This window comes from Crocodylus porosus, unplaced genomic scaffold (genome assembly GCF_001723895.1).
Source record: "Crocodylus porosus isolate Cpor-Errol unplaced genomic scaffold, CroPor_comp1, whole genome shotgun sequence".
Taxonomy (NCBI): domain Eukaryota; kingdom Metazoa; phylum Chordata; order Crocodylia; family Crocodylidae; genus Crocodylus; species Crocodylus porosus.
In genome coordinates this window covers 12,148,557-12,169,154 of record NW_017728886.1, presented here as the reverse complement: position 1 = coordinate 12,169,154, position 20,598 = coordinate 12,148,557, and the positions used below count along the sequence as shown (strand labels likewise).

Genomic DNA, 20,598 nt, shown 5'->3' with positions numbered 1-20,598 from the left:
CTCCCACTCCCCCCAGCACACACAGAGACCAAGCAGGAGACCCCTGAGCCTGGTGTCCTGCCCCAGCCAGGCAGCATCCCTTTGTGGGCAGGGTGGCTGCGCCCCGTCCCACGGAGCTGCTCAGGCTGGCTAGGCCCCACCTCTGGTGCTAGTGGGCCCCCGACTGTGGCCTGAATAGCAGAGCCCTGGCACAGCCCCAGCTCCCCGCCTGACACCAGCTCTATATTTACTATAAAAAAAATTAAAATAAAAAAAAAGCAACATTAATGATTATTAATAGTATTAATACTGCAAACAGTTACAACTGCAAATTGAAAATAACTTCAAATCTAACAATTAAACTGGGAACCACCGCGATACACATTCTCTTCGTTTGTAACTCACAGATTTTCATATTTGTTACTGGACATTCCAGACTTCCATGGTATGATAGTCAGACAGTGCCACCTACCTTTCATTCAGTGCATTTTTAAGCCACATTCATAAAGTGTTTGAAAATAGCTTGAAATTTTATAAAACTGCTGGGAAAAAAAAATTAATCACCACCCAAAGTCTTTATTTAAGCAAAACTATCCTTTGGAATGTACTATAGACATAGACAAGGTATCTACAGTTTAGGAGACCATGACTCACATTCAGATGCAAATATTTTATTAGACACACAGTTAAGTATTAGAATAATAATTCATTTAGGAAGTGGGAGGTCTACAGCTGAAATCTGACGACAGAACTTGGACTCGCATATACTCCAAATCCTCTAAAGCAGCAACACGGAAAAGTTGTATCCTGAAACTTCATTTTTCAATTTAAACTAAGACATTCACTGTTGCCATCTCATTTGCTGGCCCAAGTAGAAATTCAAGACAAAATATTTTTTTAAAGGAGATGGCTGGTAACCTCAGAATCCTGGCTGAATTTGTGCTATTCCTCCCACAACAAGGCCTGTGATAACATCCATGGCTACAGGTGGACTCACAAATATTGGCCACTGTCCAGACAATTTTTTATGAGTTATTTAAGGTTTGATACTTCCACTATTAAAACTATTTAAAACTAGATTTAATTCACTACATCTAAATAGAGGTGCACGAATAAAGATTTTCTTGGCCGATACCGATACCTGATTATTCACCAGGCATATCAGCTGATACTGATCTGATTTACAAGAATGTAGCCAAGCAGCATGGAGAGCAGTTCCCTGCAGGTAAGGCTGAGGAGAAAAAAGGGTGCGGGGTACAAATAAAGGCCCTCACGGTGAGGGAGGGAATGGGGCAGAGGCAGGGACTAAGGGCGCTGCACAGCCAGGGCAGTGAATGGGGCCCTGGGACCAGGGCAGGGAGTGGGATGGAACCGCAGGTGGCTCGTCCAGGAGATCAGTGTCTCAGCCCTTAAAAATGGCAGCAGGGGCACTTGAATTAAAGCTTGTCAAATGAGCTGTCACCCTTTTTAAGCGTAGGGATGCTTTAGGAGCAGAGTTAAGTAGGATGAGGGCAGATGCAAGCTGCTTGCTACAAGCTTGGGGTTCTCTGCCCTGCTGCCTTTGCCCCGGGAGCCCCATACTGACCATACCATGTCCCCTGCTGCCCAGCAGTGGGAGACACAACTCATCGCTGCTACTCCTACCAGGAAGGCAGGGGACTTGCAGCCAGCATGCAGCTTCCAGGGCAAAGGCAGCAGGGTGGACATCCCTGAGCCCGCACAGGCAGCCTGCATCCACCCTTACCCCGTGCACCCATCTGGTGGGCCACATGCTGCCCAGGCCTCCCCTAGTGACACACACAGTGGTAGAGAGCCACCTTCCCCAGATGAGCTGCCCGTGGCTCTGTTCTGCTCTCCACCCTGGCCCCACGTCCCATATATTGCCCTGGCTGGGCAGAGTCCTAGCCCCACTCCCTCCCTCACTGTGGGCACCTCAACTGGAGTCCCTGTGCCCCTTCTCCTCCACAAACTTACTGCAGGGACTTGCTCTCCACAATGCCTGGCTGTATTCCTGGCCACGTGCAGATGTGCATATGCCATGTGGTGTCCAGGGGCCCTCAGCCAGAAGGTATATTATGTTTATCAGTAACATTATTGGCCATACCAGCCAAAAAAGGCTGATAGCCAATAATGTTAATTTTCCTTTTATCGGTGCCAATCCGATATGGCACCAATATATAATCGGTACACCTTTACATTTAAACACTTTTTTCAAAAAGTCTTCAAGTCATTGCTGGCAATATTAATCCCCTCGGGCATCATGAGCATTTTTCTTCAAACCCCTCCTTCCTCACACTTGCTATTACTAGCTGAGAATGAAGAGAGCCTGATAAAAGTAGTAAATGATAAGGATAGCAACCACACTATATTTGCAACCCTTCCTATTGGCCAAGATGGGCAGATATCGGAGTTGGTAATAAAACCTTGGTCATCTTATACTGCTTCAAATTAAACTATGGCAATCAAGAAAACTGGGGGAGGACTGAAGAAGAATAGATTTAAAAAAACAGAACAAAAGATGAAAGGGATCAAATAATCAAGTTGGAATGATGGCACAGTGAATTTCTGCAGCCAACATAAACTGAAATATTATTTAAAGCAAAGAAGTTCTAAAAGAATGAAACAAGACCCTGGTGCCCATCTGTGCAATTACTATAACTCTATCCATAATTGCACCACCTGCCTGGGATGTATGAACTTTGCTCTCTTAACAACACTCAGCATATTAAGAAAGTCTAGGTGTGCAATAAATAAGGTGAGCTCCAATTTTAAGTCCTCATAAAGCATTTTCAGCTAAATAAAGGTAATCTCTGGAAACATCTGAGACTAACAGTCGTCTAGCACTAATCTCTGTAGTGGCCACATTATTACCAACAAAGATCACAAGAGACAAGTCAGCCTGTAAAGGTGGAGATGGTTTTCAACTCTGATGTAGCCAGAATGTCCATTAGGTCTTATAAAACTAAGGGAAGTAAGAGGATTTAATAACTCAGCAACTCAGGGAAAGAATTTTCTCTGCAGAACCTAAGTCAAGTTCTTCCCTACTTCACTTGTTTCCCCCTGGCTAACCTCCTTAATAGAAGCTATTATGATTTTGAAGTCAATATTGCTAAGGAACAGATAAAGGAAACAGCAGGAAAAACATGGGGGGTGGGAAAAACAGTGAAAGTCAGCTTGATTATCAATTATACAACAGTTGCAAGGCAGGAACAATCTTGAACCCCTCCTTAAGTAAACCTGGGAAGACAGACCATCCAAACTCAAGTTTTACTCTCAGGCTTCCATCCCTGGGCAAGCTGTCCCATTGTGCCCTTCTTCGGCAATCCCTCACTGTCGAGGATGATTGTCTGCCACGATTGTCTTATCTGTATGTTTGAAGATGGCTGATGAGGCCTATCTGGGATCAACAAACTACTGCAGCATGGAGGTGCATTTCCATGTGGGGTGGGTGGCACTGGATTCTTGATTTAGTCCGCAACACATTGTTTCTGCTTCTCCCACTTTTCCATCTCCTGTTGTTGTCATGAGGTTTCAAAGTACAGAGATCCCGGCAACAGACTCTTCCTCCATTTGGGGCAGTCCTGGGCAATAGTCTTCTATAAGTGGACATTGATGTGCATTTTCTTAAGTTGGTCTTGAGGATACCCCTGAAATGCCTTCTCTGCCCTCCTCTTGATTGCATGCATTGGCTGAGCTAGAAGAATATAAAACTTGCTTTGGGAGTCTGAAATCAGACATCCAGATGACATGGCCAGTCCAACAAAGTTCATGTTGGATGATCATCATCTCAATATGCATGGTGTTTGCTTACAGTAGGATGCTAATGGTGATGCACCTGTCTTCCCACTGATTTCAGAGAATCTTCTGCAGACAGTGTTGATGGTACTTCTTGAACAACTTTAGATTTCTCCTATATACTCTCCATGTCTTGGCTCCATACAGCAATGTGGGGATCACAACTGCTTGATAAACCAGCTTGGTTTCAGATCTAATGTCATGATTTTCAAGCACCACTTCTTCAGGTGTCCAAAGGCTACGCTTGGACATGAGGCGAAGTTGGATTTCTTCATCCATATCAACTTTCTGTGAGAGATGGCTTCCAAGGTACAGGGATTACTCAACTTTTTCATTTCACTGTGGATATGAATTACTGGAACTGAGAACTGTTCATTAGGAGCTTGTTGATGGAGGAACTTCATCTTCTGAATGTTAAGTGCCAGTCCCGTTCTCTTGTATGCCTGAGTAAAAATGTCAATGGGTGGTTGAAGGTCTGCTTCTGAGTGAGAACACACTACAACATCATCAGCATATTGGAGCTCAGTGATTGAGGTCTGAGTGTTCTTGGTTTTGACTCAGAGTTGCCTGAGGTTAAACAGCTTACCATCCATTCGGTAGTTTAGCTTCGCTTTGACTAGAAGCTTGTTAGTGGTCAGATGTAGCATCATGGTAAAAAATATTGAGAAGAGTGCTGAAGCAATGATGCAGCCTTGCATAACTCCCATTTTAACCTCAAAGAGATCTGTGATAGATCCATTACTGAGAACCACCGCTCACATACCATCATGGAGCAGGCAGAGAATGGTGACAAATTCCAGCAGGCCGCCATACTTCAGATCCTCCGCAAGCTTCTTGGCTGACAGAGTCAAAAGCTTTTGTGAGGTCAAAGAAGGCCATGTAGAGAGGCTTATATGGTTCCTAGCATTCTTCCTGCAGCTGGCAAGCTCTGATGATCATGTCATTTGTGCCTCTTTATGCCCTAAACCCAAACTGAGATTCTGGGAGGAGCTCTTCAGCAAGTGGAAGGAGATGGTGGAAGAGGGTTCTCGCAATTATCTTTTCTGGGGTGGCCAACCAGGTGATTCCTCTGCAGTTTCCACAGCCGGACTTGTCTCTTTTCTTGAAGACTGTCACAATCATAGCATCCCTGAGGTCATCTGGGATTTCCACATCATTACAGATCCTTAAGAAGAGGGCATGGAGCTGTGATGTGAGCTCCTCTCCTACCTGTTTGAGGATTTCAACAGGGATTCCATCAGCTCCAGATGTCTTGTTCTTCATCTGCTTAATGGCTTACCTCATCTCAACAAGGGTTGGAGGGATTCCAATATCATCTCTGACTGCATGTTGCAGGATGGAGTTGAGAACACTCTTGTCAACAGCAAAATATCTTCTGAGGTCTTCAAAATGCTCCTTCCAACAGGCATTGATAGCTCCCCTTGCCATGATCAGGTCTCCTCCTCCCTTATGTCTCAAGAGGGTTAGTCCTTAAGTGCTCAGAATGTAGACAGCTTTGGTGGCACTGAAGAAACTGCATACATCATGGATGTCAGCAAGATCTTGAGTCTCCTTCGCCTTATCTTCCCACCATTTGTTCTTCATATCGCAAGTCCTCCTTTGGACCTCTGCCTTGGTTTGCTGGAGATTCAATTTCTTTTGCTTGTAGTTGGTGTCATTTTGCCAAAACACAAAAGGCCTTCTGCTTGCCTTGGATCTCCTGGTTGTTCTCATCAAACCAGTCTTGATGTTTCCTGGCAGAGAATCCAAGCGTCTCTTCACAAGCACTGGTGACAGTACCCTCCACATGGTGCTGATAAAAAGATGCTTCTTCCACATTGGTCTGGAGGCACAATGTATGCACGCATTGTGCCTCAAGACCAATGTGGAAGAAGCATCTTTTTAACCAATCATCCCTAAGACTACTGCCTTTTGAAAGGGATTCAAAGAGCAGAACAGCAGGTCCAAATCATCTCAACCAAAATGGAAACACTTATGTCTAATGGTGAATAAGAGCAAAGAGAAACAACAAATATAAGGAACTGCACACAGAGTCCATAGGGGACATCCTATGTGAATCTGAACTACTGCATTTAACATTTGTACAACAATCAAAGCCATCAGCAGCTTAAGATCCAATCGAGTTCAAAGGTCTGCTAAGTACCAACTCTACTCTACCAACTGTCTCTAGCACCATGTCACACATACAACCATTGAAAAATTCAATATTGCAGTGCAACTGAAACCCTGAATACCACCATCTCATTTGGCACCTACAAAAAATACATTCAAGATCAACAATGAAAAAGTCAAACCTCCTTTTTACAAAACTCGCAAAAGAAAACTCATCATCTTTTACATGAGTAAAACAAACCAGTAATGTAGCCTTTTATCATTATTTACACTACTGAAGAGGCATAAAACAGAACAGTAAAAGGTGCCCTTCCAATCTTAAGAAAAAGTTAACGGCAAGCACACACCTTAAATCCAGAAAAAGTATCCACAGTACTGTAGCTACAGGTGTGCTGACCCACACCTCCACTTTCATATACTAGTAAATTGGTGACTGATGTGACTTCTTTGGCTGAGGCCTGATCTACATGCACAGGGTTATTCAGCTCGGAAGCTATTCTTAGCTAGCTTAGAAATCTTTTTGTTCGTACATTAAAAGCCATAACGGAAGAATAACATGAAATATTAAATGCTAGTCAGATCAATATTTTTTATTATTTATGTATTTTAACCCCTGTTCCAGGATGTAGCTGTGGGGGCTTTAAGAGTGAGAGCAAGGGGAAGAGGGGGCAGGGAGTAACAAGAGGCAAGATTACAACGCAATACAGACCTTAAAACCAAAGTACGAGGGGAAGTTACTAGTGGAAGTTACTATAGGAGTACCCTCAGATATGGGAACAGTCTGGAAGCCTGGACGAAAAAAAAATAAGAATTTAAATTATAATCCCAGCTCTGATACAGATTCCACTGGTTGCTTGGGCAAGTTACTTAACCTCACTCCGTTAGTTCCTAAGAGACAACGCTTACTTAATTCATATGACTGTTGGGCAGATTCAGCTGCTTTAAAAATCAAAGCAGTAGGTAATAAGCTGCATTTCACTGTGAAATATGACTTATTTGACTTCCACAAGGAGTTTATTTCTAGTCACACTTTGATACAGAGCTTACACATCTCATGCCAGAGAGCAATGATATCTGCATATTTAACTAGTTCATGAGGTGACCCTGGACTTTTAATTTTCAGGCAAAGTTACTTAAGTCTTCACCTAAAAGGACCATACCTTATATAATGGACGACGAACATCAATGGGACAGTTCTGTATAACTTCATCAACTACATCCGAAATGGATTCCATAAAATCTGGATTAGCGAACTAAATCAAAGTAGAAAACAGACACTCAGATTACCTATTGGCAGGGCAGGGCAAAGAAGAGAAGAGACAATGCAGCTGACAGGACCCTAAAGAGTTTATTTGCATGAATATGTTGCACCTAGGGATGTGAAAGATTAAACGGTAAACAGACTTATACTGTTAATGCACTAGTTAACGTTTAGTGCCAGATGCAGTCTGGCAGGGAAGGGAAGTGGCACAGTGCCCCAGGAAAGCACCAAGTTGCAACATGCGGCTCTGCTGCCCTCTCCCTGCTGTGAACTGCTGACTTAGGAGGGAGAAGAAGGGGAAGAAGGGGAGGAAGGGACACATGGGTGCTACTGTTATCAGTTAAAAGATGAATTGGTAATTAGAGGAGTTTAAATGAGTAAATATTTAAAGTATATTTACATCCCTGGTTGCACCAGCATTTCTACGCTAAGAAAAAAATTAATTGGGACTGCAGGTACTTCTGCTTACGGAACACGTTATGTAGTGACCAAAATAACATTCCTTTCAGGAAGAAAAATAACATTAGTTTTGTGCTACAAAACAGTCTCCTGATGTACTGAAACACAAGTTTCACAGCACTTTCTACATCCCTCCATAAATTCCTATTTGCCTGTTGTAACTCCAAATCATTCATTTCACTGTCAGAAACTGATGTACTAAAGGTTGTATATTTGGTAGTTGTGCATATATACAATGTTCTCAAGCATGTACACTTTATATATATTTTAGGAAGTACTGTAAAAAAATTGTCAAAGTTTAAGCAGAACAGTGAATGGGAATGCAAGGAAATGAAGTTACCACATCCAAGGTTGAAGCAAAATTCGTATTTTAAACATATTGCAGCAAGGGGAAATCAGACAAATCTCCTCCCCAGAATACCTACATAACTAGCATATGGATTTGAAAGCCTAGTAAGAAGGATATTTTAATAAATCTGTAACGTCAAGGATGGTACCAGGTGAGTGAACAGAAAAAAAAAATGTAGTACTCATGTTTAATAAAGGAAAAGAAAAAGTGACCTGGAAAAAAATCACAGGCCTGTTAAATCTAGACCTAAATGGTATGCAAGGCTTTAGAATATATTTGAAGAAAAGAACTTTAACGTGGAGACCTAGGCAGAAGGTTGGGGCTAACGAGGCTTAGCCCCCACCAAGCGCTGCTCTACTGCTCCAGTCCCACCACCACGCCCACCACTGTGTCACTGCACCCAGTGTCCCTGTTGCTCACTGGCCCTGCAACAGCCCTGTGGGAGGGACAGGAGGCCCCACACCACCCTGCACTGCACCCCCAGGCCCTCCAAATAATATTTTCTCTTGTCATTACTGCATTGAGGCAAGTGAGAAAAAATAAATTAAATGCAAGATGGGCTTACAAAGGGTAGACTGTACCAAAGAAGCAGCTGATAACTGATATTCTAGACAAGAGGACTACCATATATCAAACCTACCAGGACTTCAATAAAGCATTTGATATGGTGCTTTGGGGAAAGTTATTAATCTGGAGAAGATAGGAATTAGTTCAAAACCATGAGGTGGGTAAGGAAGGGAGATTACAATGGATTGTGCTGAAAGGGAAATTAGATTAGAGGGCAGTTACTACTGGAGTTCCTTAAGGACTGGTTTTGGAACTAAATTTATTTTCATTTAGAAACTTGGCAAAAATAGTAGCCTGAAGTTGGAATCCACTGTCAATATGGAAGAGGATCACAGAATAAAAAAGAATGCTATAACCTCGACGCCTGAGCTAGAGCTGAAATTTGACTGTATGAAGTGTGAGGTCACACATTTAATAAGAGTTTCTGGTATAAAATGGTGGCTCAACAGCTGAAAAGGACATTAAAGGAGAAAGACCTTGGTGTATTAATCATCCTGTGACAAACTATAAGCTATAAATGTAACATGGTCATTAAAAAGGCAATGCAATACTAGAACTCATCAGCTGAGGTATTTCCATTAGAGATAGGAAAATATTAAAATGATTAAACACAACACTGGTAAGAGCTACTCTGGAGTACCGTGTATAATTCTCGTCACACACCTTCTAAAAAATACCTTTGAAACTGGAACAGGGCTAGTAGCATGATCAGGAGAATAGAGAGCCAGTTTGACATGAGGAGACTAAGAGAGCTTGGATTGCTTGGTCTAGCACAGTGGTTTTCAACCTGTGGTCCATGAACCCTTCGGGGGTCCACAGACTGTCTAAGGAGTCCATGAAAAATGACTATGATCAATCAAAAGTATGTGACTACCCACACTTAACAATTCAAAGGGGTCTGCACCGCCATTCAAAATTTCCAAAGAGGTTCTGCACCTCCATTTGACATTTTCAGGGGTCTACAAATCAAAAAAAGTTGAAAGCCACTGGTCTAGCACAATATTGGCCAAGGTAGAATGCGACAGCTTTCTGTAAGCAGACTGAGAAGTAAATACCAAGGAGAGGCAGAAGGAGGGGAGAGAGCTATTTAAACTAAAGGTTAAGGCTGGCACAAGAATAAATAGGATATACATTTAAAGCAGACATGATAAAATTTAGACAACAAAATGAGAAGGTGCAAGTCTGCAAGGTTCTAAAATAGTAACAGAACAAAGGTGGCAAGAAACACAGCCTTTTTCTACGGTGGGCCTTGATAAAAATTTAGGAAGATTATATATGTGGTCACTTGTGACAGCAAGGGACTCAGTGACGCAGGAAGCCCTTTCCAGTACCACGTTCCCACATATAGGTGCAACTCTCTCAACTGAACCACTTGCTGGTTTTCATAATGATAAAAGTGATCTCCAAGGTATCACCCAATTTCTAACTTCAAGGCATCATCAGGAAGCTGCTAGATTAGTCACAGCTGGGGCTGGATTCAACTGCCCTAAGAAGTGACAGCTACCCTATCACAGTGATATTCATCTGTAATGGGAATGGCCAAATGATGACTTGAAAGCTGCATGTGGCTCCCAAGCATTTTGAATGTGTTTCCAGAAGAAAGCAGTAGGCAACTGTCGATCCTACAGATCATGGTTCATTAGTGACAGAGGATGGATCTTTAGTGGCAGAGGATGCAGAAAAGACTGAAGTATTCAAAGCCTTTTTCAGCTCATTCGTCACAAGCAAGGTCAGCTCCCAGTTTGGGGAGGAGGTGAGCAGCCTTCAGTGATAGAAGAGCAAGTTAGGTACTGTTTAGAAAAGCTGAACATATACAAGTCCATGGGGCCAGACTGAATGCACCCAAAGGTACAGAGGGAGTTGGCCGATATGACTACAGAGCCACTGGCCAGCATCTCTGAAAACTCATAACGACTGAGAGGGGTCCCAGATGGTTGAAAAAGGGCAAATATAGTGCCCACATTTAAGAAAGGGAAAAAGGAAGATCCAGGGAACTACCAACCAGTCAGCCACACCTCAGTCCCTGGAAAAATCATGGAGCAGATCCTCAAGAAATCCATTTCTATGCCCTTGGAAGAGAAAATGATTAGAAACAATCAGCATGGATTCATCCAAGGACAAGTCATGCCTGACCAACTTGATTCCTTCTATGATGAGATGACTGGCTCTGTGAATGAAGAGAGACCAGCGGATGTGGTTTTAGCAAGGCTCGATTTTTAGCAAGGCTTTTACTTGGATCTCCCACCACATTCTTGCAAGCAAGCTGAAGAAGTAGAGATTAGATGACTGTAAGGTGAACAGAAAGCTGGCTGGATCATCAGGCTCAACAAGTGGTGATCACTGGCTCAAGGTCTAGTTGGCATCCAATCCTGGAGCCAGTTTTGTTCAATAGCTTTATCAATGACCTGGAAGATGGCACAGACTGCCCCCTCGGCAAGTCTGCAGATGACACCAAGCTACCAATCCTAGGGTTAGGATTCAGAGAGACCTAGACAAATTGTAGGATTGGACCGTCACGGAGTGGGTGCAGGGGCGGCCGTGATCCCACTAGCACCCCCTGCCGTGTCCAGTTAGGTGATTCAGCACCCTCAACTCGCCCGCCATGTCTTTGATGTTCTAAGTTCACTAAGGGAGGCTGCCTTGTCTTGCCTTGGACCCTACTCCGCACTATGCCCCGTTCCGATTGGGGTGCCCCAGTGCACCCCTGCCTTATGGGTGACGCGTGCCTCCAACCTCCCCTTTAGCACGCCCCAAGCCTCACAGTTCTTCGTGGACGATAGCTGGTCCTTCTGTCTCCCTGCGCCCTGCCTGGCGCCTCTGGGTTAGCCTCACAACCAGCGCCCCCTTGTCTTGCGCCTCTGGGTTTGTCTCGCCCAGGCTACGCCCCACTGGAGCCTGTCTTACTCTTTCTACGCACCTCGTTCCCTCAGGGGGCCTCTCGCCCACCTCTGGGCTTTCCCGTCCCTCTCGGGGTCTCTGCCGCACCTCTAGCCCCTCTTGGGGTCTCTGCTGTGCTTCTCGCGCCTCTCGCGCTCGTTGCCCACTCAGGGGTCTCGCTCGCACGTTTCCCGCGCTTGGGGCTCAGGTGGCCGCAGCCGTGCCTGGCCCCTTGACCCTTTCCTGGGTCGCTTGCCCCACCGGGCAAAATACCACCCTCATGGGCTGGGGTCTGAAACCCTGGGCCTCTCCGGCGCCAACAGCTGTGCCCCACTGGCACCACTCGTTGTGCCACTACTGGGCACCCGGGACCCCCAGGTTATTGGGGAGCTCCCGTGAGGCCTCCTCACACCCCTACAGCCTCACCCGGTCCTCCGGTTTAACGAAAACTGAATCGGGAGCCAAACGGCTATAACTCAAACACCAGAAGCCTACCGGCTTACAACACAATCATAAGCCCCGAGCTTATAAACCCAGCTCCGCTCAATGCGGGCTCTCTCTCATACCTCTATCCGGGTTCTCTCTCTCCCCTCGCATCATTGCAGCCGGTCAGACCGCCACCATTGACTCTGCTGCTCAGCTCTCCCGCAGAGCTCCTGCTCCTGCAGCTGCCAGAGGGGAACTGCTAGCCAGGCTCCGGCCTGAGCTGTTTACAAAGGCCCGGCCCGGCCCCCTTCTGGCCACATGACCTGCTTAGTTGTTACGGCAACCGGCACCTGGGGCTGCCCAGCTGATTGGCAGCAGCCCTTCTTAGTAGCGCGCACCCTAGTGCTCCGCTACATGGACCGAAGACATCTCATGAGGTTCAATAAAGACAAGTGCAAAGTCCTACACTTAGGACGGAACAATCCCGTGTATCGCTTTAGGCTGGAGACCGACTGGCTGGGCAGCAGCTCTGCAGAAAAGGACCTGGGGGTCACAGGGGACAGTAAGCTGAATATGAGCCAACCATGTGCCCTTGTTGCCAAGACAGCTAATGGCATACCGGGCTCCATTGGTAGGGCTGTTGCCAACAGATCAAGGAAAGTGATTCTTCCCCTATATGCAGCACTAGTGAGGCCACATTTGGAATACTATGTCCCCACTTCAGAAAGGATGTATACAAATTGGAGAGAGTCCAGCAGAGGGTAACAAAAATGGTTAGGGGGCTGGAGCACATGACTTCTGGGGAGAGGCTGAGGGAACTGGGCTTTTTCAGTCTAGAGAAGAAAAGACGGGGAGGGGAAGGTTAATGGCAGCCTTCAACTACCTGAAGGGCAGATCCAAAGAGGATAGAGCTGGACTCTTCTCAGTGGTGACAAATGACAGAACAACGAGCAATGGGCTCAAGTTGCAGCAAAGGCAGTTTAGGTTAGATATTAGAAAAAACTCTCTCACTAGCAAAGCAGTAAAACACTAGAACAGTTTACCCAGAGGTGGTGGAATCTCCATCCTTGGAGGTTAAGACCTGGATAGATAAAGCTTTGGCTGGGATGAACTAGCTGGGGATGGTCCTGCTTTGAGCAGGGAGTGGGACTAGATGTGACCTCCTAAGGTCCCTTCTAAACCTAATTTTCTATTATTCTATGGTGTATGCATAAGAGGTCTAGTCAGGTGCCTGATAACTCTGTTTGTAAGGAGTCCTGTGGCCATCATATACCTTTGACGCATATGCATATGCCTTAGCAACAGTATGGAGGCTGCCCAAGACCTACCATCTCCCCTTTAGACAACTGAGACAGAGTCCAAAGGCCAGACCGAATCCAGAGTTTCAGGCGTCAATGGTTGTAGCTTCAGAAGAAAGTAGTAATGACATAAAAACACATTCTTTTCTTCCTCTCTCCATGTATTATTTTCCTTTTTCTTTTGTCTTCATTTCTTGATTACAGTTTATTCCAAGGAGTCATTTAATGATAAATCACTATTTGGGATGGCAGGGATTTTTTTGTAAGTATTTCCTGCATGATCATGGCTACAACAACACTCTGTCCCTGCTAGCTAAGCTGACACTGTGCATAGGTGTGCACAGGGCTATGGGGGAAGTGCATTTCAGAAGTTGTATTTCCTGAAGTTTCAGCCAAAGTTAATTTTTTATTTGTGGTTAGGAGGGAAGTTTGGCCCGTTCTGATCTACATGAAGTATGAGACACAACCAGAGAAAAATTGTTGAATGTTGAAACATTTAAAATGTAACTTTGAAAGAAACACTGCTTATTACTTGGGCTTTGAAAAAAAAAATCTGTGGTTACATTAAACAGGTCCAAGTATGTTAAAAGTAACTGATTTCAGTGAGCCTGCATCAGGCATGATTTTGGCATTAAAACTTGAGTCACTGGCCCTGTTAATCATCTAAAAGGCAATACATGCTTAAGTGTCCAAGACTTGAGACAGTGCAAGCATGTTGCTATAAAATGAGAGTGATATCCAAGGAACTGACTACGTTACTGATTATATTGTACATTTTGAGTTAAAACAGCAAACGCATATTTAAAAGCAGAAAAATAGAAAAGTCTGTTTATCCCAGTCATGTGAGTTTTCAGGTAGCTGTTTTCCTGTTTTAATGTGCATTTGACAAATTAAAAGATTATAGATCCTGAAAAAACCAAGAGATTTTTACCAACTTCCACATACAGCAGTACTATATCTCTATAAATATAAAGTCATCCAGCTCTTCCAGACTTATCGCTATCGTATTTCCACAAGGTGGTGCTCTGGCACCAAGAATATTGTATTTTCCCCTCCATTCACACTTAATATAAAGCAATATTAGCCAACAATATTCTTACCTCAGGATGAAAGAAAATTTCAGGTCCAAGAAACCTTTCATAACCAACATCTATAATAAATTTTTTTCTATTGATTGCATTGATGCCAGTATACTGTTTGATCCATTTTCGTGGATCCACATCATACTTAGCAAATTCCTTTACTATGTCAGGACAAATATAACAGTATTTTTCCTGTAAAGAAATATAATGAATTAAAAATGGCCAAACAAGTCCCCCCATTATTCAGTACAGTAAAGAATATTTCAGGCAAACTGAAAACAATGTACTTGGGGGACTGAATGTGACAAGGTCTAAGTCTATTAATCAGGCATTCCAATTTGGTAAATATTGCTCCTACATTCAATCCTTCTTAGAAAACAGGCTGGTCAGGAAACGCTCCCCCAGTTTATTATTTAAGACCCAAATCCCACAAATGATTTCAAATGGGGCTCTAGATGGAAATCCAAGTATAATCACTGGTTTCTAAGGACAAATGTGTGCACACCTGCATGCCTCTCACAGCAGGATCAGAACTGGGTGACTGTACTGATGTTATGCATAATAATCACAATTTAAAAGTTCAAATGTTTATAAATTTTTTTAATAAAATAACTGAAATCTGAACCAAGTTCAAAGCCTAATCAAATGTTAACTTTCCTTTGAAATATATTCTACAGAATAAGACTTGATTGCCAATTATTCTTATTTCTTCCCTTCCCCCTCACATTGTCCAAAAAAAACCCAAAAAAACAAAAAAAAAACACCCAAAAAAAAAAAAATCAATAAATGAACAGAAAACAAAATTACTAGACAATTCTTAAGTCTGCATTTTTAAGTGGTCACTGGCAACTTTTTAAAGCAAAAAATCATTCTCTTTACAAAGCAAATTTTTAAACAGATTTTACCTTTATGGCTTTTGCTGTCTCCAGAGATTGTTCAGGAGGAATTCCCACCTCCCTCTCCCTTAGGAGCTGCTGAATGAAATATGTAATATCTCTACCTGCAATAGGGATATGTTTGATGCAACTTCCAATTACATAACCTTCTGCCTATGGAAAAAAAGATACTTAGGGAAAAAAATGGTGTATGAAGTATTGATAGTTATCAGTGGAGTCAAAACTTTAGTTTTCAGTTTTAGCTTCTTAATTTAAAATTTTAATTAACAAAAAAAAAGAATCTTAGATGCTGACTCCTTCAAGTGATCCCCTTCAAATCCACAGTACAAATTTGTAAAGCCGTTATATGCTAGATGCTACTTGTGTTTATCAGACGGATAACAATTTGCAAATGTGACACTTCTTATCTAATACACTACATGATAAATAAAAGGATGATCTTAGGTGAAGGTGCATGTTAAAGTCAAAGGAGGCCCTCAGTGAAGAGGTTTTATCAGAAATGGTCGGCAATGGTAAAATATACTCAGGAAGAGGACAAGCATTAGTCCTATGAGAGGCTGAAAAATGGAAAGAAAAAGTTGACAAAAAAACAAAATACAATATTAAAAAAGGGAAGTGAAATTGGACATTAAACACAGTATAAAAAAGCAATGTCTTTCCTTTTCACTCCCTCCTTTTTCAGAATTAATTTAAAGACCAGAGGAAAACTGGAGAAAAGAATGAAGGAGACACCATGGACAGTTATGTTAAATGCAACAATGACTACTACAGTTACGTATTTATTACTCTACATGCAAAACTTTCTTCACTCCTTCCAGTTTTTGCCAATTGAAACAAACATGTAATTACCAGATTGTGATATATTTTAAAGGAGCCCACTGGGGCATTATGTGCTATGCAAATATATGGGATGCCATAATTTGAACAGAAGTTAGAGGGAATAAAATAACTATTACATTTTCATATCCCAAGAGGCTTAAGTCCATTTCAAACAGACTATTTAAATGATTATTTATTTACATACAACGGCAGATTTATCACCCATATATAAAATACTCCAAACTGCAATGGAAAGTAACAACTCTATACTTATAAAGCAAATAAACAACCAAAAACACAATTTGTAAATGGATCTTAAAATATACAAAATCATGATAGACATGATGGCAAATATGGAGTTGCTTCTCGTGCATGAAGGAAAATCTAAAAGTACTGCCTAGCCTTCCAATTTTTGGGCACCAGTAACGAATATTCAGCCATTTAAACAGAGAAAAAAATTGTGATGTGCCAAGATGTATGATCAGGACTTATACAAACATATGAATCTCATATAAAATATAGGGGCTCCTTTTTCAGGGCCTTCAATAATATGGACTCCCCTAAAAAAAAAAAAATCTATTCAAGAGGTACTGAACTTTTACCTTATTTTGCAAAATAGAAAAAAAATCCACTTTATTTTCCAAAAAATATATAACTGTATACAGGGTCACAAAAATTATACTGGAAACATTAGAGCGGAATAGAAAACATTGATCTCAGGGAAAAAAGGAGTTATAATCATGTTTATTTAATTCAACTGCAACTTTTTTTTCCATGATATAATTAACACCTTGTCTAGACTCATCAGAAAAGCTCCCTTTTTCTGTATACACTCACCACTATAAAAGTTAAAAATTCTTTAAATATTTTTTGTATTTATAGTCTCATCGCTGCAGAAATTTTTATTGGCATTAGCTAAATTTTGGTCCTAAATTAGGCTGACAGTGTCACTTTAACATACTTAATTTTCCTTTTCCATGACTCCTTCCCTTGGTGACAGTTAAGAGGCACTCAGTCCAGAAAAAAAAAACCCAAAAAAACTCATCTTTGAATTCAAGCCTGAAGAAATTCTCACACTTGTGCAAACAGTTCTACTACATACCACAGGAATTACATGGGTTACTCCATCGCCACTGTCAATGACAGTTCCTGTTAACGTACGTTCTCCAACCTGCCGTGACGTCCAAGACGCAGCTAAGGCCAATACCGCCTATATAAGAAACAGTTAATATTTAGGTATGGGTAAGACAAACTAAACTTTAATCTTTAAAAAATACTGCTTCAAACATTTTAGGCATGTGCTTACATACTGCAGCTATACTGTACTTTAGAAGGATAGATTCACTTTGTTCACCTGAACAGCAATGTAAAGTCCTGGTACATTAAAAGATTCAAACATGATTTCTGCAAGATACTCTCTGTTTTCTGGAGTGTTCAATGGAGGTTCTGTCTGTAAAGAAAAGCCACTTTATTAACCACCTATCACAGTATGTGCTTTTATCAAACTTGGCTCAATACAACAGTAAATGAACTTTTCAGTTTGTCAGTTCACTCAAAACACCCCAAAGGAGTCTCAGGTACATAGACAAGAGCTGTATAATCTATGGCAGACAACCCTGACCACCCACAACATGGTAAAATGTCTTTAAATTTAATTATTAAAAATTACTGATTAGCTGGAAAAGCTTGGTTTTATACATATGAGTAATGTTATCATGTTGTGCCCATAATGGACAGCATGACTGACCTATAGGCTAAGTACAGACATTCAAAAATGCCTGAGGCAGAATCAATTTAAGTTATGCATTTTAGATCATGGCATAGTTTAGATTCCTAGGGATACCAGGACGAAGTAACTTGTTGAGAGTAAACTTGAATATACTTGTGGAGTTCCTTATTAATTTCAACCAAACCACTCAGACGAATAAAGTTAAGCACAATGTATGCATTTGCAGAACCAAGGTCTAAGAGTCTAAATCATAGTCTACATGATATTCAGGAAATAAACTTAGCCTCTAAGAATTCTTCATGTCCCATCTGTTCCTACCTGGAAATGGATGGACTGGCAACAAAAATAGTACCAAAAGTATTACAGGGTTCCTTTAAAGTAAACTATAATCAAATTATTTTGCAGAAGTCCATGTATCTGATTACATAATTATATACTATAATAAACTACATCAGCATCACAAATTTTACAACCACTCTTCCAGCCAAACCATTTGAATAACTTAAAGTTCAGTGTTGGCATGTTTCAAGGTAAATCCAATTTGAGACCTTAACTACTTAATAGTGCTCCCTTATTAAATCAATTATATATGCATCTACCCTTATGAAAAACTACTGCTTAAAAACAAACATTTTGCATTAGGTAACTGAAATCATCTTCAATAAAAGCTGTTCACATAACTGTGCACTTGCTAACATACAGCACATTGCTAAGTGACATTTCCCCTTATTTTACTGAACATTTTATTTTGTTTGAGTAAAATCAGTCGATTATTTTAAGCAGCATCTGTAATTCAATCAAGATGCCTAAGCTTTTAAAAAATAAAGTCAGAAGCCAAGAAGCCTGCTTCAAAAATTTATTGGAACCTCCCTTTAATGAAATTTTATGTATTGTTTCAACCACAATAAAAAGAAATGAAAAAAGCTGGAGAGGAAAAAAAGGCTTCTAGGCTTTATGTGTTATAACAAAGTCTACTTGTGTTTGGAATATTATCCAGTCTTTCATTTGTGGAAATATTTTCTTATGCAGCCCCATTACTCACCATTAAGAAGTAGTGATCCTCAGGTTCAGCTCGAAGATATTTAAAAATTACTTGCTCCATGAATCTTTCCATGAGGTCCCAATCTTCAACAATACCATGTCGTATAGGCCACTGAGGCAAAACAATAGAGGTATGTCAACATCTTAAGTAAGCTCAACATGTGACCCAGTAGGCAACAATAGAAATCAGCCTGAGAAGCAAAATCCTAGCATAGAATGTGCAAGCAAGGAACTTTATGTTGTTACCATTCTAATTTTAAACTAAAGCCAACATTTTAAGCCATCTCCTGCTCCCAGATCTCCCAGTGTGATTCTGACCATAGACAGCACACTGGACTTCAAATCAGGAGTACCGGACAGGGGGTGGGGGAGCTGAGGCCAGCAGTGCTGGCCTCGGCTCCCTGACCCACTCCCTGCAAGAGGCAGAACAGCGGCAGCATGGGGCGTTAGGTGGTGGCACTCCATCCCACCCCCATCATTCTTGAGGGCAATTGGCTAGTTTTTCTTATAAACGTTCAGCATCCACTGAATATTAATGCACCACAAAAAAGTACCATTTAAAGAAAAACCTGACACACTTGAGGAAATGAGCCTGTGCAAAGGAATCAGGGGACATGTCTTGATGTTTCACAAACTGGGCTTAGTGATAGCAAACTTCAGAAAATGGTGATTAAATGGCTCTTGGTCCCATCTGAAATAACCAGCAATAATGAAGAGATTCCTGAAAGATGATGACATTTCCTTCTGTATTCTTACCTTTGTGGCATAGGTAGGTTTATCTATGGCTTCATCTCCTATAAAAAAGTCTAGATCATCAACTCCCTTCATTACTCTCCTCTGGGCTTGGTCACCTACTTTGGCTGACTCTCTGATTGCAATACCTAAATAAATAAAAATCTATTAAAGATAAGAAGTGAAATGCTTTAACAGAGAACTACTATGCAAGAAACTAAAGCTTCTTCCTCTGCTAGTTTAAATATGTCAATATAACTAGCCTGTTAGGGTGCATTTCCAATACCATACACAGGGATGTGACTGTTCATCTTTGATTAACACTGATAGAATTTTGTGACCATACATCACTTCAAAAAAAAACAAACAGTGTTCTGTTACACACTAGAGCCATCAATAAAACAATATACTTCTGAAGGTCTAATCCAGTAAACACTCTTGAAGCCAGGAAGCGGCAAGATTGAGAATTAAGAGAAAGGAAAAGAAAAGAAGAAAGAATACACTGAAATGTTAAGTTACTGAGGTATTATGCTGGTTGGTAGGAAAGAAGTCAATTTGAAGCCCAACAGAGAAGCCTATGGAAGGCTTGCCATTAGCCAAAAGAAACTATCCCTAAGATCACTAACTGAAGGCTGATGTGGGCAAAAAAAAAAAAAACATATGGGGCAAACTCTAAATAAAAATGGAACAAACTACTGTAAGAAGCAAGCTGTGTACAGTCTTGTTCCAGTCAGCCAGACGCACGCACAACTGCCTGTAGGGAACGCACAGGGTATAGAATAATCGAACTAAAGACTACTACAGAGCCTGAACACGTTTCCAAAACCCAATCAAAAACTTCATGAACAGCCTACTTTCATGAACTGCTGGCTAATATAATGTTTAAAGCAAATATTTCTTACCTCGCTGCATATTTAATAGAAGGCCAATGTGGTGCCTACCTTCGAGAAAAGGAGGAAAGTGGATCTGGCTAACTATAGGCCCATCAGCCTAACTTCTATTCCAGGGAAGATCTTAGAAAAGTTTATTAAAGAGATCATCCTAATGCCAGGAGCCTGGGCAACAAGCAGGACGAGCTCGTCCTCCTGCTCAGTGCCAAGAAATATGATGTCATTGGGATAACGGAGACCTGGTGGGACTCCACCCATGACTGGACCACGGGTATAGAGGGCTATA

The 20,598-nt window shown here is 41.7% G+C and overlaps 1 protein-coding gene across 4 annotated transcripts in view; it reads right to left on the bottom strand.

Annotated features, from left to right (window-relative positions):
* ACTR3B (ARP3 actin related protein 3 homolog B) overlaps positions 1-20,598 on the bottom strand; it is a 46,608-nt gene that overhangs the window by 10,726 nt on the left and 15,284 nt on the right. For all 4 annotated transcript variants that reach the window (XM_019530444.1, XM_019530453.1, XM_019530461.1 and 1 more), the window contains 7 exons: positions 19,447-19,571; positions 18,692-18,802; positions 17,275-17,370; positions 17,023-17,130; positions 15,111-15,254; positions 14,224-14,397; positions 7,047-7,139 (listed from right to left, as the gene is read on the bottom strand). In XM_019530444.1, coding sequence (XP_019385989.1) covers positions 7,047-7,139; positions 14,224-14,397; positions 15,111-15,254; positions 17,023-17,130; positions 17,275-17,370; positions 18,692-18,802; positions 19,447-19,571 — 851 coding nt within the window. The remainder of the gene's footprint in view (positions 1-7,046; positions 7,140-14,223; positions 14,398-15,110; positions 15,255-17,022; positions 17,131-17,274; positions 17,371-18,691; positions 18,803-19,446; positions 19,572-20,598) is intronic.